General features: G+C 35.1%; 2 protein-coding genes and 1 non-coding gene across 5 annotated transcripts in view; 2 read left to right on the top strand and 1 right to left on the bottom strand.

Annotated features, from left to right (window-relative positions):
- Positions 1–2,311: 2,311 nt before the first annotated feature.
- Trnastop-uca (transfer RNA opal suppressor (anticodon UCA)) lies at positions 2,312–2,398 on the top strand. Its single transcript has one exon. It is a non-coding gene; the product is annotated as a tRNA-Sec (tRNA).
- A 370-nt stretch (positions 2,399–2,768) lies between these two features.
- Positions 2,769–8,786, top strand: LOC133175538 (PRELI domain containing protein 3B-like). 3 transcript variants are annotated; one of them, XM_061310657.1, is made up of 7 exons: positions 2,769–2,864; positions 3,224–3,392; positions 5,642–5,728; positions 5,936–6,025; positions 6,791–6,861; positions 7,581–7,683; positions 7,862–8,786. In XM_061310657.1, exons 1-7 carry the CDS (start codon positions 2,833–2,835, stop codon positions 8,045–8,047), a joined length of 738 nt encoding a protein of 245 aa, XP_061166641.1. In that variant the 5' UTR covers positions 2,769–2,832; the 3' UTR covers positions 8,048–8,786. The 3 variants fall into 3 exon arrangements, with proteins under 3 accessions (XP_061166641.1, XP_061166640.1, XP_061166639.1); XM_061310656.1 differs by lacking the exon at positions 5,936–6,025 and having other exon boundaries at positions 2,818–2,864; XM_061310655.1 differs by lacking the exon at positions 5,642–5,728 and having other exon boundaries at positions 2,818–2,864.
- A 3,309-nt stretch (positions 8,787–12,095) lies between these two features.
- Positions 12,096–27,386, bottom strand: part of LOC133175443 (hydrocephalus-inducing protein homolog) — a 38,507-nt gene continuing 23,216 nt past the window's right edge. Inside the window, 36 exon segments of the mRNA XM_061310548.1 lie at positions 12,096–12,834; positions 13,050–13,277; positions 13,452–13,682; positions 13,843–13,996; positions 14,114–14,283; positions 14,390–14,561; positions 14,649–14,800; positions 14,908–15,043; positions 15,182–15,627; positions 15,878–16,079; positions 16,171–16,340; positions 16,514–16,735; positions 16,888–17,095; positions 17,275–17,388; positions 17,599–17,746; positions 17,975–18,140; positions 18,247–18,385; positions 18,734–18,958; positions 19,070–19,336; positions 19,448–19,651; positions 19,804–20,152; positions 20,334–20,597; positions 20,835–21,432; positions 21,964–22,137; positions 22,402–22,540; positions 22,929–23,030; positions 23,455–23,544; positions 23,657–23,827; positions 23,989–24,240; positions 24,415–24,514; positions 24,598–24,697; positions 24,787–24,988; positions 25,211–25,543; positions 25,652–25,771; positions 25,902–26,084; positions 27,235–27,279. Of these exon segments, the coding sequence (XP_061166532.1) occupies positions 12,352–12,834; positions 13,050–13,277; positions 13,452–13,682; positions 13,843–13,996; positions 14,114–14,283; positions 14,390–14,561; positions 14,649–14,800; positions 14,908–15,043; positions 15,182–15,627; positions 15,878–16,079; positions 16,171–16,340; positions 16,514–16,735; positions 16,888–17,095; positions 17,275–17,388; positions 17,599–17,746; positions 17,975–18,140; positions 18,247–18,385; positions 18,734–18,958; positions 19,070–19,336; positions 19,448–19,651; positions 19,804–20,152; positions 20,334–20,597; positions 20,835–21,432; positions 21,964–22,137; positions 22,402–22,540; positions 22,929–23,030; positions 23,455–23,544; positions 23,657–23,827; positions 23,989–24,240; positions 24,415–24,514; positions 24,598–24,697; positions 24,787–24,988; positions 25,211–25,543; positions 25,652–25,771; positions 25,902–26,084; positions 27,235–27,279 (7,459 nt within the window). The 3' untranslated portion in view covers positions 12,096–12,351.

Raw genomic sequence — 27,386 nt, forward strand, 5'->3', positions numbered from 1 at the left:
GATTTAGCACAGAAAAATATGGTTTATTGACGAATGTTACACCCAAAAATTGAAGCCAAGCGTGTGATTTCCAAATTTATTCCATGAGTGTATAGCATTGACGAGAATAAACAATAAAAATTCACTAACAAAGCATTATATAGAAGCTATAAATGACTAATTGGAATTTACAGAAAGTCACAAAGTTCCCAGTGACAGGATGTGAATGACGCTAAGATATACATATAGTACTATCAAGATAACGTAATCAGCTTTATAATTACATTGAAACAAAAGTCATGCATGACAGTCGCTAAAACTGGGAGGGTTGTAGTTATTAAAATATCAAATTGTATGGTGAGCTGTCAAATTCAGTTACACACATCTAGTTGATACACTCAAAATCTTGAGTATAAGAATAAAAGGAAAATATATCTGTATAGAAAATTAACAAATTTTACTCTTAACAACGAATTACATTTGTACATGTATAATTACACGTGTGAAATCAAATATACTGATATACCATGGGCTCACTTATAATCTGATTAAAATCAGATCCTTTGATCCGCTCACATAGATCCGCTACACAAGGCCCCTTATTTAGCGATCTATGCATGTGAGCGGATCAAAGGATCTGATTTCACTTACCACTGCATCCAACAATAAATTTAACGATTATTCAAATAGTATATTTATTTGAATATTTCGGATTAAATAGAAAATTACTTTTTCATATTCAGTCAGGGTAAATTTTAAAAATTATTTTGTTTTATTTCAGAGTAAATAGAAAAATCGTCTTTCATATTCAATCACATCGTCGAAAACCACGGGTTTTGTGTCCATTCTATTTCCACAAACGGGCATAAAACTCGTGGCTTCGATGATTCAATCAGGGTATTTAATTTGAAAATTATTTTATCTTATTTTACTTAATTTTTTCATTTATCTATTTATTTATTTATTTTGGTTAGACAAAAATTAGAGAACTTAAGGGAGCAAATGGGGGAGGTTAAACGGTTTATAGTTACTAACAATCCTTCAACAATACTACAATATAATTTTTCAAGTTAAAAAAAGTGGTTGTTGTGAAATTAAATTAAAAAAAAATTGTACAAGTAAAATATTTGAAACTAAAGAAAAGTGTAGTTACATTAAATAAACACCTAGAGCCATTTACCAAAAGATAAGCACGTCCAGTGAAAAAGCGTTTATACTGACTAATTTTTTAAGAACCTAATTCAAAACATTCATGTAAAAATTCGCATAGTCCTTCTTGTACTATAACTACATTGACAGGATTACAACAATACGTGTCCAAAGGATAATATTAACTTTTGCCTTTATATGTAGGACAAGTCATATATAAAATGTATTGTATCTTCTATAACTGCATTTTGTGCAACAATGAGTGCATGGTGGTGGTGGTTGTGGGGATTCATTCGCCGATGCACAAAATATAGAACTTTTAAGATATAAGATTAAGATTATTTAAACATTTTTCAATTAATTTGGTCGTTTTTCATTTGAAAAAAAGAAGAAGAAAATCACAAAGAAAATATATATATTTTATGAATTTTAATGAAAAATTTCATTCCATTTGTTTTGATACTACTTTGTATGTGTAGAAGATCATTTTTATATACGATTTTTTTTTAAAAAATAAAATGTTGTTTTAAATAGGAAAAGATTATCTAAGTTCCATAACTTGTATCTGATCCTTTTTGACTGAATTTTATCAATAAAATATGTTCAATTCATTTCTATAACAGTTTTACAAAAGTGACAACAATTAAATCATCTTTTAAAAATATCTATTTAAATTGGATTTCTTTTCTATAAATTTCATCTCGTGGAAGAGATCAGTTCCAGTCCTTCAATCTGTCTCCCCTCTGGGGAGGGGGGTACTAGATTTAGTTGTTCTTGTGAAATTTTGTGTAAAATCACCAAATTAGTAAATTAGAACGATAATGAAAAAAATACTGAGACAAAATTAAGAAACTGACATAAAAAAGGAATAAATAAAAGAATAAATAAATAAAAATCCAAGATACAAAGAACGATAACTGATACCACCACTAAATAATGGTACACATAAATATTGTCTCGGAAAAGAAAAAATATAATGCACATTTAGCAATTTTTAATTATTAAAACAAAACAAGAAAATGATTTATAACAAGAATTTACAAATATTTAAAGAATATGAAAATATGTCAACAACAAGTGCCTTTTTAAATAAGCCTTTTCTAACATGTAAATAGTAAAGACTTTAAGCTCAAAGCAACCAACCCTTGCTGGTATAATAAAAACTCAGTAGCAAGTTGAAAGTGCCCGGATGAACCTCGGTGGTCCGGGGTGCAGGCTTCAAACCTGTAGCCGATTAGCGTCGGAGTGGTTCAATTCCACCTTCTGGGCGACAGTATTTTTCCCCAAAATATTTGAATAAAATAAGAAATGTGAATATAATTAACATTCAATGTGTTCAACATAATTACTTTTTTCCAAAATTACTAAAATCGACAGCAAATAATTTACATGTTGAGAACGCCCCTCTTCCGGCTCCCACACCGGGTGACCTTTGAAACCTTATTAATACGCATCATTCCGTGTGTCAGTGATGAAAAATTCCACTTTTTCAGATTGTTCAATATTCAGCTAATTTAAAAGAAAAAATAATAAATCAATAGGAAAAGAAATGTATTTCAAACTTTTAAATTTATGTATATACATAGGATCACAAAATACAGTCATTTCCTATTGAGATCTATTTTTTATTGCGGTGTCATAAACTGAATACACATCTGTGATTCGGCAGTCAGTTTAGGAAGGTGATAGTGTGAGGTTTTAATTATGTCCTCTTGGTCTTCAGAACATGTTTTCGAGTAAGTTTGAAATTTTTTTTTAATCTTACACGTCTGAATTTATTAATATTTTGTCGTCAATCAATCATATCACATTTTTTATTCTTAATATTGAGTAGAACTTCGATCGACCTTCATTCACGTGTGTGAACATGGTCAATGATGAGCATTGCGTAATATTGAAAAAAAAATGAATGAGTTCGTGAAAATAAAAAGATTTTTCATTGGATTAAGATTTTCTTTTGAACTTTCACTGTTTCATAATAGTTTTGTCATCATCACCATATTATTCTCTCCTTTTGATTATTAACGGTTACCCCACAGGTATGTGATTTACCTATTTAAAAAACCATTGATAAAAATTTCTATCAATATTTCAGACATCCATGGGAGGAAGTTGTGAGAGCAGCTTTCCGTAAATACCCCAATCCATGTAACCCTGCAGTATATGGTGTAGATGTTGTAGATCGTACAGTTTGTCCAAAGGGAACCATACAGACCCATCGTCTGCTTTCCACAGAATTCCCATTACCTGATGTAGCTGCCCGGGTATGTAGATTACATAACAATCCATTTGTTAAAATAGCAAGTAGTTATCACCATTTAATACATTATGATAAAGATGTGAAAATTGCTTTTCAAGTCATGATTTTTACCAAGTTTCTTATACTGTAACATTAGGATTGTCAATTTTACACTGGAAGTAAGTTTATACAATATAGAAATTCAAATAATTATTTTCTTGAAGACAAATGTAAAAAAAATCCCAGAATTTGTAATAACTAGACAAAAGCTCAAACATAAGACACTGTGTATAGCTATTTGGAGATCTTGTTAGGTATAGTTACATAAATTATTTACTGTGTGATATAGCTTATCATTGAAGAAAAGGATATGTGGTTTAGTACATGAAGTAGCAGAATAGATCTGTACTATAATCTTTTATTATAGGATTTCATCATGACTCAAATTTTTTGATATATATCAAAGTTTAAATGCTTATATTAAAATCATTCATTTAAATTTCTTTGCAAAAAAATTCATATTCTTGGCCATGTTTCAGTGATTCAAAGTTTGATTTCTCAATATTTTGATTGCCAGTGGTATGCAGCATTGCTCTGACATCATAGGTGTCAATCCTGGTCAAATGAAGTACTTCTTGTGTTTAGAGGTGGCTTGCTTTGCAGTGTAAAAGTTTTCATGGGAAATAAACGAGATATTAACTTCTTAAAATAATTACGAACTCAAAATGTAACTGTTAGTAATGATTCTATTCATTCAATGTCCAGAGTTGTCAAGGCTTTTTCTTCACTTCCTCTCTATTTGTCTGGATATTTCCCTGGTTACTTCTGAATCTCTATGCTAGAGGTTCTTATTAATAAGGGTGCAACGATAAACCGTTTGACGGTATATCGCGGTATGTTTTTCCACGGTTCAATTCACGATACGCTAAACTGATATCGCGGTTCGGTTCAATCGGTCCAGAATTATCCGTTTTGTCCTTTTTATTTCCTTCTTTACTATTTCCAAATGGCTTCCGCGCACAACGTGAGCTCGCCGATAACGTTTACGGCAGTTAAACTCATCTCCAGCATCTTACAGACCTCAGATTTAACACGGAGAGGGACTTGATGTGATTATAAGTTATTATGTTTAGACAAATGATTAACCCTTTAGATCTAAACGTTTTCTTTGGTAATACACGATATTCCATCACGTGTGTATTTCGATGAAAATTCGCTGTCTTGTTGACTAAAACGTATTAACACGAGAAATATGACAACTGGTTTTCTACGTAAATAAAAGGAATAAAAGAATGAATGTCTTCCTTTTTCATTCCAATTTAAAAGGAAGATTATTAGGAAAGGTCCCTGTAGTTCCCTGTAAATGTTCATCATTGGTTTAGAATGTTGACACAACTCATAGATCTACCTAACAATCCAATTCATGTTAACAAAATTTTATTTTAATTATTATAAAAAAAATATGAACATTTTGTATAACCCTGTCAAGTTAAACAAAAAAATATGATGACAAACTTGAAAGACTTTTTAACTTTGTTATGTATCGTGATACGTATCGTATCGTGAGGTTAGTGTATCGTTGCACCCCTACTTATTAATTAAAAAAATGAACATCCATAATCAAGGGACATAATCAATGTCATAATTTCAACCATCCATGATGTATAGTTGATTGTTTTAATGTCTTATCTTTTTTGTTGTATATGTTCTTTCAATGACCTATTTGAGTGTTGACACCTATGATCAGTGTTTTCCCTAAGAACCGACTACTGGCTAAATTGACTGCTTCAATTGATAAAAATGCCGCTTTGAAATAAAAAAAAAATCAAAATTTAATTGTTGTAAGGTCCACAGAAATTTGTCATAAATTTCAACCCAAACCTTGTTACAATTGATCTCTAACCCTTTACTTTGAAATAAAGGGAAAACACTGATGATGTTTTAGTACCACGTGAACTGTATCTAATTAGTGGATTACTCCCAAGAGATTCCTAAATAATCTAATTACGACTGTTTAAAGCCAATTAAACGGTAAAATGAAAATGATATGCAAGAAGAATGTAATTGTGATAATTTTAAAAGAAATTTAGAAGCGTGATAAAAACCCTTTAAAGTGGTGCATCTGGAAGAGCTGAATATAAACACTTAGGAATGGCTGACTGTTGTATTCTGAATATCTGTAATTCAAGGAGGGAATCTTATGTTTCTAGTATTTAGTAGTGTCATAGAATTAAGATATACATGTATATATAAAAACATGTTCAATGCATTCAGATAATTGGCACACCAGAGAAAAATTTCATCAGTGAACACTCAACATTAAATCCCAGAAATAAACTGTTGAAATTAGAATCCCGTAATGTAAGTAATGGATATTAGAAGATGCATGATATGTTGTAATGATTGCATGCTATCCAGGTACGGCATTGTCATTGTATATTATATATGTACTAATTTTTTGATTTCTGTAAACCCTGCCTTATAACTCCCGGATGTATGTCTCTTATGGCTGTAAGCTAGATTCTTCCTTTTAACTTGCATGCTAACACCTTTGTCATTTGTTGCTAGCTTTTAGGAGCCAGTAGTCATGGAATGCATATCAGTGAGCACTCCAAGCTTGATACAACACAGTCCACATTCAGGCTTCAGTCTAAAAATGTGAGTATTCAGGGGAATAAAAAAAGTTCTTTGGTAAAACAAGCAAAAGATTGGGAGTTTTTGCAGTCTGTAATATATCAGGTATGTCATGTAGAAGTTGAGATGCCGGAAGCCATTTATAATACTAGGTAAGTAAGATTAACTAAATCTCTATGACACTAGTATCAGATCTGAATGCATACATTACCAACTAAATGTAAATGTAGCCTTGTAATGCATGTTAGCTAATTGTTGTCAATGACACAGTAGTTTCTTTGTATATGGTATGATACAGAGATGAATGATCTATTGTTCAATGTTTTTCATTTTTATTTAGCACATTAATTTGATATGCAAAAGCTTTGCTAAGCACATTCATGAAGTTATAAATGATAGGAATTGAGTTAATTTGTTTCTAATAAATTTTTGGCTAGCTGTCAAAAAATTTAATTTAAAAAGCTTAATCATTGCATGTATGTCATTTTAAATCAAAAAGGCATACCTTTTAAATTTTTTTATGTAGACTTTTTTTATTTCAAGCAGTGTAAACTATATGATTGGTTATTTCTAATCTAAGAACATACCAGGGTTTGACACCAACACACTTCCCAGAGTGTAATATAAGAAAATTCCTGTAATAAGAAAAGCTTTCAATTATATAAAGATTAGTACTTTATAACTACATGTAACTATTCATATGGACCACTGCATTTTCAAATTCATTGTCAAACCCTGCATTGTTAGTGGATGCCAAAAATATTGAAGTGATCTATGTTTTATTTTTAGCTGACTCTGGGACATTTAGTGTCAGTTCATGAACATTTGGAGTATTTTCCCCATCCACAAGACAAGTCCAAGTAAGTAATTACTGTGGAGAACTATTCTTGTAAAGTGTGGAGAACTAAAAGTTGCCTGAGAAATGCTGAACAAGTTAGGCTTTAACAGTTTCCTGTCTTTACAACTAATGAAAAAAAAACAACTAGAAACAATATCATGTAGTGGCAAAGAATTTAAAAATATAACATTGGTATAGAGGTATAGAGGAAATTTATAAGAAAACTCAACACTATTGAAGGAAATCTTGATTAGATGAACCTATAGCAACCTTTTCATGGAGTAAAAGTATATTTGTATCTGTTTGTGCTACCAGTTTTCTAGTTCCTGGAAATGCCTTCAGTCTGGACTCTAGTTGTTCCAAATTTAACACACACCATGGAATGCTTGGCTGCTTCATTTAATTCATATAAATTGATAGTCCTGATGGAGATTTAAGTCCTGTAAGGAGACTAGATGCTGTGAACTGTGCCATGATTTATTACTTCTGAAGATTTCTCATTGAAAGAAAATCTGGAAAATTGTGATTGAAATGAACACCTGAATATTTTATTATCTGCATTAACGGGAAATACTAGGAATTTTAACCAGTTATTTTAATCACTTACTTCTATGTCATCAAAAATAGGCGAAGACATGACAGGGACCTTTAAACAGTGTATCATATTTACAGGTTAGCTAGAATGCTAGAACATGTGTAGAGCATATGAATATTTTAATGAATTTTCTATTTCTCCTATAGAACCTGTCTGAAACAACAATCCGTAGTCAAAGTGAATGTGCCTTTTTTGTCTGGTTACCTGGAAAAACTCCTTATAGAAAACTTTGAAAAAAATGCACAGAAGGTAAATTATCTTTGGCAATATTTACAATGAAAAATACACAGAATGTATATCATTTCAATTTTCAAGTTAATAAGTTTTTCTGCTCTTTAAAATTTAGGAATGACTTTAATTGTGAAAAGTTTGGTATTATATTATAAGTAACACATTTCAGTAATTCGTCTTTCATTTGATAATTCAGGGAAGAAACGGAATGGAGTGGGTTATGAACAAGATAAAGGAAGAAGACTCTAACAAGGTGAAATTCGAGACCTCACCAGACATTTTATCACAAATAGAAACGAAATTCAAGAAAGAAGCTGAGGATCTCAAACAAAGTATGGACAGTTTTCTTAAGAATGCCCAAGCCACTGGATCACCGCTTTGATGCTGGGGAACATTAGGTGTAATCATATTTATTCTGGCCCTCTGGATGAGAAATTTTATGGACGCAACAATCTTGGATCTGATCCATATTTGTATTGCAGCTTGTTTACTCTGTATGACTAGGCCATTTTATTTTGTAGCTATATTTTCTGTGATATATCATGACCATAGGATGTTTAATTGCATTGCCTCCTCAGGGTTATCATCATAGGAAACAGAAATCCATCCAGGCCTTTTATTTCTCTTCTAATTACTAGGGGTAGGTTACTAGGAGAATTATTGTGTGCTGTTTTATTTCTGTTGTATTATAGGAATCTCAGATCCAACATTCTCCTCTACATGGCACATGAAGTACGATGGTTTACTGAATCATGAATATACATTATATTACAGAAAAAATATCAATGGCAGTAAAATGTTTATTCATTCCTCAGCAATTTTTCGGAACTTAGTTGTTGGTGGTATCTTAATGCCAGATCTCAGCTTTAAATGTATGTACATGTTGTTCTAATGTTTCATGTTCACCCCGAATAAATTTGAAATTTTACTGAACAAATTGGGCATTTAAAAGTACAGCTGTTTTTAAGCATTTCAAAAAAATGCCTCAAAATTTTAATTGCAAGACCAATGTAAAAATTCCTGTTTTATTGAATAGCTTGATATATGTTTACATGTGTTTTGTGTCATCATTATTGTCACACCTTTTGTTATCATGTTGCTATTAAAGTTTGGAAATTTCATTTGGAGTTCTTTCTATTATTAGCACTTCTGAGGAGCAACTGCTATGGCCTTGTGCATTGTATTTGTGAGCCATATCTTGAGTTATTCAGATTATCACCAAACATTCATAGTGATGAAGATGTATATAATGTAGATTAAAAATTGACTAAGGCATTACCTTAGAGCAGATTAAATTTTGGTGTGGCATTCCTCCTTAAGAGTTGACCCAAAATAATAGTTTGTTGAAACTTTGCACACTGTGAAGCCAGGATCATCAAAGCTTGTCTGTTGATACATTTTAATACCTTGGGTTATGTTGATTCAAAAGTAGGTCATGTCTTTTTCGATTTGCAGCTTTTCATTATCAAATTGATTTTGATACATATCTTGGATACTTTGAAGTCTATGAAACCCACAAGAAATGTATCATGGTGTTCAAAAAAGGCCTACCGATAGTTGATGATTGTTCCAATTTTGGTCCGTTGCTTATCTTCATATGCTTATATTATAACATTCAATAAGACCATATCAAAGGTTGTTGAAAAGTATGTTTAAGAGATCTGAAAATTGTTCTGGTTAATGTACATAGTAAATATATTGGCTTGCCTCAGCACCATCATTCTCTCCATCTGCTTATGAGGGAAAAATTACTGTAAATCTCTTGTTTTATTTGGCATATATAGAACTATATTTTGGCATAATTAAGCGAGCTAGACTTCTCATGAAAATTTCATTATAACGTGTATTAGTATAGGTAATATACATTAGTACAGGTAATACAACAATAACCAGAATTCGTGAAAATTTTGTCTCACCAAAAATGTGAAATATTTTTATCATGAAAATAAGGTGTTTGCAAAAATTTGGTGATCTTCATGTACAAAGTATGAATCAAAAAGTACCAATATGTACTGTAGAAGCAGAGACTTTGTGGGGATAGAATTTCATTGATTTATAATCTTAAATGACTTTGTTGGGACATGCTTTTGTATTACAAATTACCATATTTTTAGCTCTTCTGAGCCAAAGGCTCAAAGAGCTAATGTTATGGCCATTTGTGGGGTGTGCATAAACTTTTTAGAATATGGGCCATATCTCAAAAACCCCTTGGCTAATTCTTATCAAACTTGTCATGAGTATCCTTGGCCCAAGGGCTCTCATTTATACTAAAAACGTGATCCTTAAACAAGGGGAGATAGTTAGGAAAATAAAAGCAAAAGTACTGGTTGCTAAAAAATCTTCTCAAGAACCACTGGGCAGATTATCATCAAAACTTGCACACAAGGATGAGGAAATTGTAGATTAAAAATTGTTCAAAGCATCACCCTCGGGCATAGGGCTTGTTCTCAAGGTCACTTCAAAGTTGACCAAAAATTATAGTTTGTGAAAACTTTGATATTTTGCCTACTTTAAGCACTAGGATCATGAAATATTGTCAGTTGATGCATCTTAGGACCTCATATCATGTTGACTCAAAAGTAGGTCATGATTACCTACTTTTTGAATTTGCAGGCATTTGTTTTCAAATTTATTTTACTGGCATATTTTGGTCACTCTTAGGCCTATGATCATCAAACTTTGTTGGTTGATGCATCTTGGGTCCTCAGAGTATGTCAAATGAAAAGTAGGTCACCCTTACCTACTTTTTGAATTTGTGGCTAATCCTTTTCAAAACATTTAAGGTCATTATTTCAGAAACTGAGAGGTTTAGAATCATCAAACCTTGTAAGTTGATGCATCTTCGGGCCTTAAAGCCTATTTATCAAAAAGTAGCTCACAGTGACCTACTTTTTGAATTTTGCAGGCATTGGTTTTCAAATTGTTTTAAGGGCATATTTTGGACATTTTAAGGCCTATGATCATCAAACTTTGTCAATTGATGCATCTTGGGTCATCGGAGTATGTCAACTGAAAAGTAGGTCACCATGACCTACTTTTGAAATTTTATGGCTATAATTATATATTTTAGGTACTACTTACTGGCTTGGAATCACCAAACTTTTCCATTGATGCATCTTGGGCCTCAGAGATATCAAGTGAAAGTAGGTCGCCATTACCTACATTTGAAATTTCATGGCTATATTTAAATATTTCAGGTATTAATTGGCTTAGAATCATCAAACTTTGTCAGTTGATGCATCTTGGGTCCTCAGAGTTTCTTAACTGAAAAGTAGGTCACCATGACCTACTTTTAAAATTTTATGACTAAATTTAAATATAAAGATACCAATTGGCTTTGAATCAGTAAACTTTGTCAGTTGATGTATTTTGAGTCTTCATAATGTGTCAACTGAAAAGCAGGTCAGTGACCTACTCTTGGAATTTTAAGGCAATATCTAAATTTTTCAAATAATAAGAGACTTAATCATCAAAACTTCATTAGTTGAGGCAATTTGGGGTCTTGAAGTATGTTTATCAAAAAGTAGGTCACAGTGACCTACTTTTGGAATCTCATGAGTATATCTGAATATTTAAGATAATAAGGGGCTTCGAATCATCAAACTTTGTCAATTGATTCATCTTGGGTTCTCAGAGTGTTTTAACCAAAATGTAGGTCATGATGACCTACTTTTGGAATTTTAAGGCTTTATTTGAAAAAAAAAAAACAGGATACTTCTGGGTATCAAATAGAAGTGATAGGTTGTACAATTTGTCAGTGATTCAAGGCCCTTGGGCCTCTTGTTACAGTAACTGGGTAAAATTTGGTTGGGGATTAAGTATGGTTAATCAACACTATCAACAAAATAAATGAATTCAATTCTCAACAGAATTTCTCCTTTTATAGTACACCATGTTATAGATCTCTGACCATGATCAGGTGCATACTGAATCTTCTAGCAAATATTTAAGTATTAATCATTATTTTTGAAAGATGCACAAATTGAGTAACAGGCTTTCAGGTATCACACATTAGCACAATACTCAATTTTTTTTTTATTTTGCGCACACCATTGCAGTTATATGAGACTACATCTTTCAAAAACAAGTAATTCAATGCTTGTACAATGTACTACATTTTTTAACTCGCTGCCTAATCGGCAAAAATGATTTATATTTCAAAATCCCTGTATTATCCTTTAGGTAAATTACTATTAATGGAAGAGCCATTGCAACAGCTACCACCCTTACACTCATCAATGGGAGCGTGAATTTCAATTTGCCTACGATGCTGCACTTGCAATGGCATTCAGCATTTGTGATGTCAAAATAAAATTCATAATTTAACCTTTTGACCTCCCCATCTGTGTTATGGTATATTGAATGCTGAAGCTTTCCACACATTTTATAAGCAAAATATGTGTGGAATGTAAATTATTAAAAATCACATGTACAATTCAATATTTTATTTACACATACATGTATAAGATTGACAATTTCAATATGAGAAACTTCATAAAAAATTCAAATCTATTATAAGACATAGAATATTTCCAAACAATTGAGATTTTCAAAAATAAATAGAAAAACAACCTTACAGGAAATACATAAAAAATTATCACAGTACAAATTCCATGGACGGAACATTTATGTAAATAACACTTCAAAGTTGATTCTATCACATTTAAAGGTTTCTGAGCACTATATTTACACGGTGACTCCTTTCAGGTAATACACCCACTGTACATTACTGCCACCAGCTGACTTTGGACAGGTGATAATCAGTTTGCCCATCACTCCAGCTTTTGTTCCACTGTCGTTTCCATCAAATCCAACAACAATTTTGTACTCTTTACGATGCTTAACGTTCTCACTTTGCTTGGTGAGGTGGAAAGCTGGATTATCTACCTGGAATGTAAAGGCTGTCTGCTGGTGGAATACATTACGGAATGGAATGGAGGTGGTGGATCCAGCTTTTACTACATAAGGACCCTGTGGTTTGGGTGGTACACAGGTTCCAAAAAGAGGGAAGACATATTCCCCTCCCTGTGGTGAACTGATAGTCAGTAATGCTCTCTGTTCTCCTAGTTTGGAGGGTTCAAAGGTCACATCTAGTGCTACCTCTGTGCCACCTGGGGCTCCTGGAGCTGCCGCGACCGTCTTCTCTGTGTGGAAATCATTATTGTCCACCTAAAAACAACCATCATCAATATCAGTATCAATATACGGGTACAAGGAAATCCTCACAGAGGTGACCAATATTCTGTTAAACTGCATGGCTTTATTTTATTTCTTAATGCTAATTTACTGAGTATACATATTTGTCATGAACTTTTCTATCTAAGGATGAGCAATTTCTATTCAACACATAAAGCATCTCTAATTTGAAATGTTGTCATCCTTACCTTGCAGGTGTAATCTGCTTTTGCTTGTTTGGCAAAGTTCAAGAACTTGGCAACCTGGATGTGACTTTGTCCTAGGCCAGCTCTGAAGTACAGGGCTTTCTCAGGTCTGGCTGGTGTAGCCTTGAGCTTCAGCTCATAAACATAGCTCCCAAGGTCATTAGACACCATCTCTATTCTCTGTAGGGACTCTCCAACCTTCAGGGGCTGGTACTCAATGGTACACTCATACTAAAGAAAAAACATAAGGTTATTTTATACTGCCATCTATGACATTCTGTTTATGCTAATATCTCCAGGATACTCATACTCTTATTTTACATTGTATCTAACTTTTATGCTTTGTTTAAAGAGAATGATGAGAGGAAATGATCAGTATTGGGTATTAATTCAAATAGATCTTACCGTGGACTGTGGTGGAACAGAGAATGTGTTTGGCATGAGAATCTCGGGGATATTATTCTGGACGTTAAATGTGGTGGCCTGTTTGGTGGTGTTTTCCAATTTGATCTTTTTAAATGCACTCTGCCTGACTGGTGTCGTCAGTTCTATTGTTTCAATGGTTCCACCTTTGATGAACTTGTACTGAAGTTCATACCACTGGTATTCTCCAGTTTTATCATTTGTAAAAACAACCTTTAATAATAGAGAAGTTATAGAGTCAGTACTTACAAATGGGAAAAGTATCATCGTTGTAAATGTACAAGTCTTTACATTTAAGGCCTTCAAAATGAAAACAAACAATTCTTTCTGAATTTGAAGTAACATCAGCTGTATAAAAATCTGTTCGTTGTACCTTTAGAGGTAAAGTTGTTTCTTTGTAGGCGAATACATTAAGCTTGTAATCCTTTTTGCCATTAGCTGGTACATCAATAAAACTCATGCCCTTAATGTCGGTAGAAGTGTCCTGTCTGGTATCCTGTCTCAAGATTTCCCACTTCACAGAGAACCTAAAAATTACAGACAATTCATAGCATCTTTGATATCACATTGTCATCCCTTGTTAAATATTATGTTTCACTACAAGTAGGACTTATCAGTAGGAGCACCACCTAACACATCCTTACCTCTGAGGCCGCTTCAGCCAGTTCTCAACAGGCAAGTGTTCTACAAAAGGGACCTTACAGGGGATGTCATTCAGAATTTTCTGTCCTCCGTTCATTTTGGGAGGTTCTGCAGTACCACTGACAGTAAACAGAAGACCAGTGCCGTCAGGTAATGGGAAGAACACCGTGCCCTAAACACAATGAGACACTCAATGATAACAGTTTATTATACAGTTTACATAACAATCAAGCATCAAGTATTTACAGAACAGAAAGGGTTTCAAACTGTTGTCTTACTGTGTGTTTCTTGCCCTCCTGGGTCATGGTGAGGGGGTGGTATGAGATGGGGTAGGGTTTGTTCATGGTCTGGGGCTCCACTGTAAAGGTCAGGGGACCACTCCAGTACTCAGCATCAATAACAGGCTTCAGGTTCCACAGGGCGTTAGTCTTGTTAGTGATTTGTAGATTCCTGAAATAAGATTTAAAATGTGAAATAATTTTGACTTAAATGATCTGACAGACTGGGTCACTGAAGGAGACAGGTATTCTGACATACTTTACATCTGTGGAACGGACTGGACAGGTGAAGTGCTGAGGAACTTCTTTTGTGGTGGGCTGTGCTGTACATCCCCCAGTTAAGGTCAAGGTTACTGGAGGATGGACTCCAGGTTTCCTAGTAACAGGGTCTTCCAAGAAGCACCTCAGGTTCTACAAGTTTAGAGATTCAATCCGTAATTTTATGTACGTAGACATGGGTACATAAGTTTTTTTCATTTATTTTAGTTAGAATTGAGAGTAGGTACTGAATGACTTACATCATATCTGATGTCAGCTACAGCTTCCTTAGGTTCAAAGGTGACCTCAAAGGTCACATCCATGCCAGGAGTGATGCAGCCCTCTACTGGGTAAATGGAGAAGTCAGGACGAAATTTCTTCAGGTCCCACTTAAACCTGAAACATACATGTACATCAGTTTGGTGAATAACAATATAATTGCAAAAAACTAAAGATAACATCAACTTTAGGAAAGTAACAACATTGAAAAATATGATAAGATATTTGAGATACACTCTCAGTGCAGTGTCTCACCTGGCTGTCATGTCCCCAGTGTTACTCATGATGAGTTTCCTCGAGCTGGAGCTGCCCTTGACTACAGTAGGGAATGGGATTGCTGTGGTGTCCAAACTGACCTCCATACCCAAACACTGACCTTTAACTACAAACAAGGTCTCATATTGACCAGCAAACTCCATTGTCACTTCCTCCGAGAACTGTGGAATTCTGGTATTGCTGGCAAAGGCCACCTCTACTTTACACATGCCACCCGGTTCTAGGGTGATAGTGTTTGTAGGAGATATGGTCAGGGCACCTGTTGACTGAAGAGCAGGAGTCTCTGGGGTCAAGGCCAGGTTAAAGGTCACTGGAGCAGGACTGTTGTTGATAATTGGGATAAATTTCTTTTTCTTTGGAGAATTTTTGGTAACTTCTGAGGCTCCCAGGTTCACAATCTTGTGTTTAGGGTCAGCAACTTCAACCTGAAGATCACAACTTTCAGATATCATCATACTGAACAATTTCATCATCAATTTAAAACCTCCTATTTCTTATTCTTTTCTTTTGTTGTGTAAGGACACATTTTACTGCATTAGATTGAAGGCAGCTTTAAGGCAGGATTACATGTGGAGAATCTGATATTGCATAAAACATGAATTGACTTCTCATAAAGTAAGTTATTTAAATAAGCCCATTACTGTTTGTTAAGAATGACAATGATTTCAGCTATACCTTTAATTCTGTTCCAGTGCCAATCATCTGTACACTCTGTTTTGATAAACCATTGATTTCAAACTGAACAGTTTCCACATATTTTTTGGCCTCCCTCGGACAGAAGGTGAAGGTCATGTCATAGGATTTACCGGGAGGAATACAGATCCCACTCTCAAAGGTGTGCCTCAGGTAGTCGTTATTGGGATACAGGCACTCGACACTGTAAAAAAAAGTCCAGAAATGCATACTGACAAAATACTTATCTTTCTCTATATAAATTAAAAGATAATTAAATTTTACAATCTGGTTACCTGATTTCTTTCTTGTCTTTGTTGGTGAGAGTGAGTACTTTTGTCTTGGGTGGAATGCCAGGTTTGATGATGAAGCAGTTTCCAAAGTTGTAGCTGGGGAAGGAAAATCCCAGGCCTGGGGTCACACCCAATCCCTCCAGGTTTATCACATAGCTAGGGCCATGAGAGATCTGTAATGAAAACAAACAATAAATATATTAAAAATTGCCAAATCAAGCTCTACAACTCATGTTCATCTGAATACCAGTTACATGAATAAGCAAAGTGCTGTCTTTCCGTTCACTGTAAGTAACACAAGAGTTGAGGACTTGAGGAAATAATCAGTTTATTATTAGACTGATACCTTGAGGACAATTTCTGTGTCCTTGAGCGTGGTCCTACAGGGAGGACAGAAGGTCAGTTTACAGTTGACCCGGTTTCCATGCTCCACTCCTCCACTCATTGGCTCGATGGTCACCATCTCCCTCTTTTTGTTGGACATGTGTAGCTCCCACTCGTAATCAAAGTTAAACTTGCCTGTGTTCAGAATGGTCAGGTTCCTTAGCTGTTTTTCATTCACCTCAACCTGTACATTAAAAGTGAAATATTGAAATTAAATTGGATAAGTCCTTTTCCTGCATAACGTTTCTAGACAATTCTTAGATTTTAACAGAAAAAAAACTTATTTTTTCTGAATATTTTGTATATAAAACAAAAAAGGTATTATCATCATTCTACCTCTCCAAATCTAATGATGTTAATTCCATCAGACACAAACTCTTTGTTGACGCCTGTGGAGTCTTCACACAACAGCTGACAGTTCATGGCATATCCTTCCGCCTTCACATTTAAGGTCACAGGGAGCACCTTGCGTTTGACCTTACACACAAGGTTAAAGTTCACTTCCTTGTCAGAATTTGGCACAAAGTACAGCTCTATTGGCATTCTGAAATTTTTTTGTTTTAAAATGATATACAGGACATACTCTCTAAGAAATTAATTCTTGAAGTAACTGTTATATTGAATACATATCAGAATTGCTTCAATAGAATAAGAAGCTACACTTGAGTCTGTATGGAGGACAGATGATGATTCTTGTGTGAGTGATGAAGGATCAAAATGTACCTGGATTTGGGCTGAATTAAGCCCCGAGTTGGTGAAACCTTCAGTTTCTCAAAAACCCCAGGGAATGGACGATAAAAATGCCAGCTCTCCTGACAACCACGGAGATAGAGAGAACTTAGGAAGGAGAGAAGGAAGAATAGATAGGAAAACAAGAAAGAAACATAATGGCAGCAATGAGAAGAGTGAGATAACATGAGAATAAGAAAATGAAAGAGTTTTAGAAAGTTTAAAAGGCACAAAGAAAACTTCAGCATTTGGGTATGAATGATGGCAGGTAAATGAATGGCTGAACATTTAGTTCACACATGTTTGTGTCTATCTTACCGAGATTTGGCAGGGATGGTGGCAGACATGGGACTGACCCCAAGGTGAGCTGCAAAGCCAGCGGAATGACAGGAATCCTCCTCAAACTGGAAGAAGAATGGCTGGTCCTCGTTATTCATCAGGTACACAGTCTCCACAGCCTCGTGACCTGTAAGAGAATGTCCAATATACACTACCCACCTACACAACAAATACCCAATGTACACCACCCACATACACAACAAATACCTAATATACACTACCCACGTATACAGCAAACACCCAATCTACACCACCCTCGTACACAATAAATTAATCTATTTAGTCTAACTTTGACCTTGATGATTCTGTTTGTATTTGTTCTAACCAAGTTATTTCCACTGCAAAACCAGCTTACCAATGAGGAGAGCTTTGAAGTTCATGTGAGATCTGTCCATGGAAATATCTGGTTCACGGGCCTGACCCACCAACAGGAATGGGACACTGATGTTCTGCTCAGGAATGTGGAACCTCCAGAAGGATTCCACCAGAGTAAGCTCCTGAGAGGTGAACTCAAAAGAGACCTAAAACACAAAATATATCAGATATTTATCACAGACATGTAGGAAATGGAAAGAAAACTTGAACTAAAGCTAAAATAAAGAGTGAAAATTCAAAGTTTGTGGTTACCTGGTATTTCTTTCCACATTTAACGCTGCCCTTGGGGGTGAGACATTTAAATGCTGAGGGTTTTTTAGCATCATCCTCGTCTTCACACGACCACTCAAAGGTATATGGCTGACTTGTGGGATTCACAATGGCAAATGTTCTACAAGACAATAAACAGTTCAAGCTTCACACTCAGTGACATTCTACACATCTCAACAGTAAAGTCACACCTGACTACTTTGTAAAAGGCATAGTTATGGTCAAATTGAAAACCTAAGTTAAAGCAGTTTAAAAGAGAATAAATGAAGAAGAATGCTACTTTCATCCCCCTCTTCCTACATCTGCCTGGCTTCCATAGCAGTTTATGGATGATTTCACAAACCAGAAAAGGACCAAGAAATCAGCAAAAAAATACTAAGGTACCCAACTAGGCTCCATGACATATATGATATACAAATTAAATTTCAGAAAATCATTTATTTCAAAATTAAAGTGAACTGATGCATACTTGGTGTTTTTGACACCAATCCCAATGCAGCTGAACTCTATGACCCTAGTGTTGGGATCTAGGGTGGATCCTGGGGGTGCTCCATTAGGTCCCTTCATCTCTGGATTCCTCCGGGCACCACTGATATAGTCCGAGTCCTCAAGCTCAAAGTGACAGTACGGCATCAGGCTTTTCCCTTTCAGACCAATCACAGGGCCCTGCTGATCCTTCTCAAGGTTAGGGATCCTGTCAAAGAATTATAGAGTGCCACAAACCCTTATCTAAGTAAAAAATAAAAAGAAAAGGAAACAACAGGCACTGTATGCAGTTATACACAGTTTTAACAGAAATCCTTACGTGCAAATAAGTCTTCCTTCGTATTCACTGACATCCAAAGGAGCCATCTTAACAGTGAAGCTCTGTTTTTTGCCACCTGAGATTGTTCCAAACTCAGGTTCAATACTGAATGGTACATAGCTCGAGTCAGGGACCTCCATTCTGGACTCTGGGCGGTCTCCTTCTGACACGAAGGTCACAGCCCTCTGTGGAGGTGGGGGCATGTTCTCCATGACTACCTGCCAGCTATAATCCATCTTAATGGTGCCCTTATTGCTGATAGTAAATCTGGAGGAAAACAATGAAATTGTACATCATTTCTACAGCTGAAGTATGATCTTCATTATTAACACATTTATTTATCTAAAATGGGTAATAAATCTGAAGTAGTAATCATACTCATAAACTCTGCTTTGGAACATGAGGGTGTCTTTGAAGTGGATGGACTCAATCTTGCTTTCATATTTACAGTAGTCTGCTACGGCTGACACTAAGAGCTCAACATTCCTACTTGAGTCGGCCTGCTCTGTGTGAGCGGGCTCAGTTTCTGTCTCAATCACCTTCTTCTTGGCTGGACGACTACTCAAGGGAGCCTTGGCACCTCTACAATAATAAGATTATGCTTAAAATGTTTTATAGTTTATGTTACTTATGTTAATATCAAAAATTCAAAAGTTTGAAGAAACTAATGACTTTCTAAGAAATATTAAGTGAAAAAATCTTGTCTAGTTTTCATCCACAACAACTTTACTTACCCTTCACTTGAGGGTTGTGGGGAGGTGGGGACATCGATCCACTTGACTGTGCGAATCCTATCGTCCCAGTCCGACACCTTCTGAGGTTTGTCAAATGTAATCTTGGTGACCTTACAGTTGATTGGACTCTCAGTCAGGGTTTTAGGCTGGTCAGACTTGAAGGTCACTGTCATGTCTTTGGCAGTGTTAGCATGAAGGTGACCCACTTGTGGAGAGAATTTAAGCTGTGGGTGGTCTGGCCACGCAAACCTCAGACAATCTGTCTTGGAATGGTTTCTCATTGAGAAGGACAGAGTTCTTGGCTCATTGATGAAGCAGTCACCAAATCTTATCAAATTTGGCTTGGCAGCTGAAAGGGGACAATAGTGTGTAATGCTTAATAAGTAAGACCTGCAGTATTCCTTTGTATTGTAATGATACATAAAAGAGACACCAATTTATTTTGTTTTATGTACATGTATTTTCACCCTTACATATCTTGTTCAGAGGCTTTGAAATTGTAAAAATTGAAGGGTAGATGAGTATTGTACCTGCTACATCATCTTCTGCCATGTTTCCTTCCTCGAGGTCTAGTTCTGTACCAGTCCCTACACTGTGGATGTTGTCCAGGGTGATATCATCCTGGTAACCTTCACCCACCAGCTGGATGACGGAATCTTCGTACTGGTTGTCCACTACCATTAAATGGATGTGGGCCTGTGACCTTTGAACTGCTGTGGGTTTATAGGTCACAGTGAAAGATGCTGTCTCTCCAACTCCAACAACCACTGAAGCAGTGTGTGGACGTTTTGTGTCTGAAAAAATCAAACAGCTCTAATAATGTGTCTACAGCATTAGTACCAGTATATATATATAGCATATCTGTTGGTCATGTTTTAAATGGTGTCTAAGATGAGTACAATAACGTAGTACATGATATATGTCTATACACTTGTATGATCTAGAAAGACAGTCACAAACTTGATTTCACTTAAAATTACATTTACTTCACACAAGTAGAACTCCTGATGTCTCTGTTTGAGTTACTATACCTTCATAATCATCTTCCATGATAGCATTGGTACCATCTGCTGGTTTGAGTTGGAACACATTATCTTGGTCAATCAGGTCAATGTCCACCTTACTGGGCAGTGTTCCATCATTGACCAGAACCAAAGGCATTGTCTCTGTACTATTAATCAAGTTCTTCTTAAACAGCATCAGAGCCTGACCACGCTTGTTACGCACTGCTGGCTTCTGTATGTTTATTCTGGGAAGGTTTCCATCTCCAGAAACTTCGAACGTCAGGTTCTTTCCTCTAGCTTGGTTGGTTGCTACACCCTCAATGGCTGCCTCAAATATGGCATTGAAATTCTGCATAGATGTAGGTGTGAAGGTCACGGTGGCATACACATGACTGTGGTTCATGATCTGAGCCCTGACTGGTTCCACCTCAAATATATCCTGCTGTTGTCTGGTTCCCTTTGTCTGTACTGGTTTTACGGAGAAAAGAATGTCACAGGGCACCTTGTTGGTGTTACTGATCTTAAAGCGAGCCTTAGCTTTACGTCCAATGATCACATTGTTAAAGATAAACTTCTTGTCATCTTCTCCATACACTCCTCCATCAGTTGCAGTGTTTTCAGCACTCTATAATGATCCAAATTATTTCATATTTCTTAATCAGAATCTACCAATGCTAAATATTTTCCTCTTCAACATACATTTTATCAACTATTTCAAATTTAGTAGCAGCAGTACTCTAAATCACTTTTTACTTACGAGAACTTTATACCTGTCTGTCTGCTTGTGAAAATTTCATTATCACTTATATTTGTATTGTTTAGGATTTTATACAACAATAACCACAGCTTGCGAAAATTGTCTCGCTTGTTAAAATTAAATAGCTATCACGCAAAAATAAGGTGTCGCTAAAATAAAGTGATCTACAGTATGTGGACTAATTACTGTAGAAGCACAAATTTTCACGGGAATAAAATTTCGTTGAATTGTCATCCAAAAGGGTTTCATGGGCATTAAATTTCATTGTTTTGAAAGTAACTCTATTCAATATATAGTCATTAATAATTTCGTGTGGGATTTAATTTCGTTGCCAATTGTTAAAAACGAAATAAACGAAATTTAATCCCCAACGAATATTTCTGCTTTTACAGTAAATACCTGACTATGGTGCTGCCACAAAGCCAGATTCTTGACAATTCTATGTTCCTCAAAGATGGAGCTGATGTCATCGACATTGATGGAGGGTGTACAAGTCTCAGCAATGATTCTGTAGGAGATTCCATGTGGGTAGTGATCTGAGGGATCACGGTCTGTGATATCTATTGACAGCTCCTGTAAAATTATATCAAGATTGTGAAGAAATATCTATCATAAACATAACTAAATATTCTGTAGCATTTAAAAAAAAAAACAAACAAAACAAAAACAAAAAACAAAATATCCATATATAGAAATTATTTTATCAGAGTAAATCTAAACACATTTTCACAAATTTATCATTTAGAGTTCATCAGAAACATTGTAAAATGTTTGAAGTTTGAACAAATTTACAGCATGTATCAGAATATGACGGTCGTAATTTTTAACTGTTCTTACCTCATCAAATCTGCCCTGGACCTCTGCGGCACACTCCACAAGGATCTGCTGGCTGTGGTCAGGGTAGATAATTCCATAAGCCGGGGACAGAGTGAAGATCTTAAACTGCAGACGAGATTGTCCACCAACTCCCTCTTGTCTATAGAGAGATTGACAAAGTTGATATCACGTTCAATACAACATAGATCAATGTGCCAAATAAAACTTGAAAAAATATAGTACGGCTTATAACAAATAAAATTTTAATCAATTTTAAAACAAGATTTCTACTTGAAAAAAAAAGATTACTTTTAAGAAGGATTGCTTTTGAGATTTTTTTCTTCATTTTTACTTAACTGATTTCATTTTGTAAAGGTATACATGTATTTTCAAATAAAAATTAATAATTGCTTAAAATAGCAATGTTGTTATAAAACAAACAAAGGTACAAATAAATACTTTTAATTACATTGATAAGATTAAACTGAAATTAATTCGTCTACAGACTCAGTACTCTATAATCGCCCACAAGCAGAACCCCAGTATACCTGTACAGGCCTGTGCGTCTGTTAGTTTGGTTGGAAGGTTGCAGATTTCTGGACGCTGTGCGATCAATTAAACCAGCCTTGCTATAGCTGTTATATTCACTACTTTATAAAGCGTAGAGAAATACGCAATTAGACACACACACAAAGCAAGCAACAAACCAAGCTTTTGTAGAAAATCAAAATACTAAAATTACCAATAAATCAAATTTTCTCTGAATTCATATTTACTACAAAAGCTTGGTTATTATTTTAGAAGAAATTTGGTATTACTGAGTGTATTAATTCTAGAAAACTACATCCCAGATATTAGCAGCATTAGTAAATCTTTAATTCTTAAGATACTACAGAGTACTGACAATTATTACTACAAAGTGATCTGTGAGTTGAATTCAAAGTGAATATTAACAAAGGATGACGGTTAAATCTAAGTGTTAAATCTCTACCACCGTAGTGACTGAATGTTCTAGATGTGGAGAAAGCTACAAGCACTACAGTATTTAACTAGATTCACAAAGAAAATTCTTACCTGACTGAGTCGGTTTTCTTGGGTTTGGCTACTGAGCGTCCTGAGCTCGAGCCATCTCGAGATCGACTTCTCTTGTTGTCTTTTACAGGCCTAAAACATAAGCCAATTAACCTTTACTGCTTCAGAAAACCATAATGTTTGTTACTACACATGTAATAGACAAATGATACCAACATTACACATGTTTATGTGTTATACTTACGGGCGATTTCCTCGAGCCTGACCCTGCTGTGTGTCCTTATCCTTCTGCATTAGGGTAATGGTGTATTTAAATTCATATTTGCCCTGGTTATAAATAGTGAACATTTTCTGCTTTTTATTATTCACTAACAGAGCACCAAAGTTAATGTCACTGATGGGGGAGATTGAGTATCTAAAAAACAAACAAAAAACAAAAAAATTAAGTACAGTCACTGTTTTCCACTTTGTTTTCCATTAGGATGTTGGCATAAATTGTAAAGTCACTGACATAATCTATAAAAAGTACCTTAATGATCAATGTAAAATAAATCAACAATAACATATATATCTTACTTTGCAAATTCGGCTTCAGCGGAAACTTTGATGGGAATGTTTGCTATAATTTCCCCTCCATCACCAAGTCTCGGCTCAATGACCTGACATTTGAGGATAGGCTGTTCTTTTATGTGAACCTCCTTGTTTGATTTGAAGGACACCGTGACTGGCTGGGGTCGGTCGTTCATGTTCAGAGTCATCTTACTGGGATTCACAGTGAACAAGTCCCAGGGATTTGGGTTCTTGGGATCACAATTGTCAAACACAAAGCTACAAATTAAATATATATATCAAATCAACATGTGTGACAGAACGATGATCAAAAATATCATTATTAGTCATTACCAGTAAATTAAAGTTGTTTATGGTGTATACTTGTATGTATTTTTGTATGTATGTATGTATCACCTGCATCATGTATCATCAAAGTTGCTATGTACTTACTTGTACTGAATCTCAAATTTGCCTTTGTTTTTGAGATGACATGTGAGTTTTTCTTCCTGACCAACTTTTACAGTTCCAAAATCTAGTCCTCCATCATTTCCTGCAAAACATAACAAACAATTTGTTAATATCCACAATTATTTATCATTTATCTTTGATGTTCCCATTTCAAATCGGACCCACCTTTTTGGAAACTGACATCCAGAGCAACGTCATAAGCCTCAGCCATGACCTGAATAGCCTCGTTAGAAAACAGACCAGTGATCTCCTGAAGATCAGATACCTGCAAAATAAAAATCATGTAAAGGATGTGAGCTTTAAAATAAAAGTTTGACAAGAAATGATGTCAGATCATTCAGGCTGTATACTGACCTCCAGTCTGATCATTTTTTTGATGGTGGAGACGGGTTTCATGGCCCTGAAGTAAGCATGGAGAGGGACTTCAGACAGAGGCTCCACGACTCCGTTATCCTCCGCCAGCGTGAAGTCATCCCCGAGGTTTTCCCAGCCTGTGATCTTCCACTTCACCGGCAGCTGGGTGTTATTCCTCATGTAAATGGTCTTGGTGTCTTTTCTAAAAATTATATAGGTATCTATATGTAATATTAGTTCAATGTACAAGAGGATGTATAGTTAGTGTATACTCTTGCTCATACATATTTAAGAATGTCAGTAAGTTACTTTGCAAGTATTTTGAAAAGGTTTAAAGCTTGTACTTTTCTTTGCACTAAATTTGAAGGTAACAAGGGTTTGTATGTAGTAATATGTATAGTTTAAATGTAAGAGGACTCAGTACCTGTGTAGTAGGACACTGTCAAAGTGGAACACCTTTTTGTCTAATTCCAGAGCTGGAAGGAAGGCATCACAGCAGACTTTAAACACCACAGGCTCGGGGTTCTCTCTAATACAGCAGACAATCTTATCCTCATAGTGCCCCTCATGTCGCGGGTACGCCCAGATGGTGAGGGGTTGAGACTCGCCAGGTTTCAGAATCATATTTGTGGGATCTAAGAGGAACGTCTCTCCTTTACTGTCCTCTAGATAACAGAAGCTGATATCAGCCTCCAGAGGAGAGGTGTTACAAATCGTTATCTTCTCCATGGTTTCTGGGAATCGACCACTCTTCATGCTGAAACATAACAGATTTCATTGCTTTTCTATCAGAATTGTATTTCTTTTTTTAAATTTGATCACAGACACACAACACTCTTCTGAGATTTAAACACTGAATTCTTACTCTGCTCTGGATTTTCCTGGAGAGAGTGGACCAAATTCAAAAGTCTCTGTAGCAAGAATATATTTCTTGTGAACAATTTCATCAGATTTCTTGTTCTTCTTGCGATTTGGGAACACAATCCTACAATTCAGTAGAAAGAGATTATGATAAAAGGGCTAATAGCAAAACTGAAAAATTTTGCATGTTAAAAATAGAGTTTCACTACTTGGAAAAGTAGGTTATGACATATATTATGTGAGAGTGAATATACCTGGGTTCACGGCTGATAGAGGGGAAAGCACACACCCCTCTACAGTAGAGCTGGTATCTTCTACGAGTTCCCACAATCTCAAAGTTCAGGGTCTGGTCAAACTGACCAAGTTCTTCTGACTGGAAGCGCAGCCTGATAACAACTTCTCCATTGGCTGGGATTATCCATCGGAAAATTGACAGTCTACAAAAGTTTACCCCAAATATTAATCAACTTATTCATGATTCAGAGTTCAATATCCAATATCAACCAAGCATAATATACATTGTTATGACATATTGTTTACCTGTAAATTTTCATCACAAATAATTTATGCTCAACAAATTTTAATTTTTGGTTGGTTTGAATTACTGTGAAATCACCAATATTCGTGGGGGTTTAATTTTTGTTGTTTTTCAAGGTATAAAAAGACCCATGAATTCATGTCACCACAAAATGTAAATTTTCGTATACATAACTAAAGACTTCTCCATCCACAAAATCAAATCCCAGAAACCAATAATTTTTCCTCAAACCTCGAAAATTTGACCCCATAAAAATATGTGATTTTACAGTACCTGGTTGCCAAACTTTGATAAATAAAAATTTACTGGGGAAAAAAGTGAAGACCTGTCACTAAGCCTAATTTTAAATTAATTCAATTAGGATGAAAATCAAAATACAGTGGAAAATGAAAATATAGTGGAATGAAATTATTTATTTTTTTTTATTATTTTTAATTAGCTTCATAAACTAAAATAAATGAAATAACCTTTAAAGATTTAAAGTCTGTATACCGAGTACATAATTACAATGAAAGCTTAAAGTATAGTACATAATTTTTAAGATATTGTAGGAACAAAGAATGAAATAAAATAGACATTTAAAAAAAGTTCCAAGGTAAGTTACAAAGAATGTTAGTAGATTGGTTAGGTAAAAAATAAAGCATTAAAAGTGAACAGCCACTAAACAACACTAAATACCAGCACCAATTCTAGCTGAATGTATATACACCATTATAACTACTAACTTATCCTTGTCTTGTGTAATATTGCATACTTCATGTATTTTGCATGTGATACTGTGTAATATGTATATTATATACACATTCATTGACTACTGTAACAGTAATAAACGAGTGAATGTAATATTTGACTAATTAATGTTTAACATGTAAGAGAAATGTAATAGGAAATTCAGACCCTCCTCTTTAAATCTGTATCTCTCTTATATAGTATACCTAATTAGTCTGTGTTTGTACTTCCATATAAATATTATCTACAGGCAGTTTTTGTGTATAAGTGTTCAGCAAGATTGACCTCCCTTACACACTGTGATAGATGGCGATACTTACTTGGGTGTTTTGGCCTCACCGAGAGCCACGCCTTCCCCTGTGGAGCTGTAAGGAGATACAGTATTCAGCATGCACATGCACATACAGGCAGTTAATTAAGGAGGGGATGGACACAGGTTAGAGGATGAGAGGGGTGTGTGGGAGGGGATATC

This window comes from Saccostrea echinata, unplaced genomic scaffold (assembly GCF_033153115.1).
Source record: "Saccostrea echinata isolate AGI-Se365-2 ecotype Australia unplaced genomic scaffold, CSIRO_AGI_Sech_v1 ptg000062l, whole genome shotgun sequence".
NCBI classification, from domain to species: domain Eukaryota; kingdom Metazoa; phylum Mollusca; class Bivalvia; order Ostreida; family Ostreidae; genus Saccostrea; species Saccostrea echinata.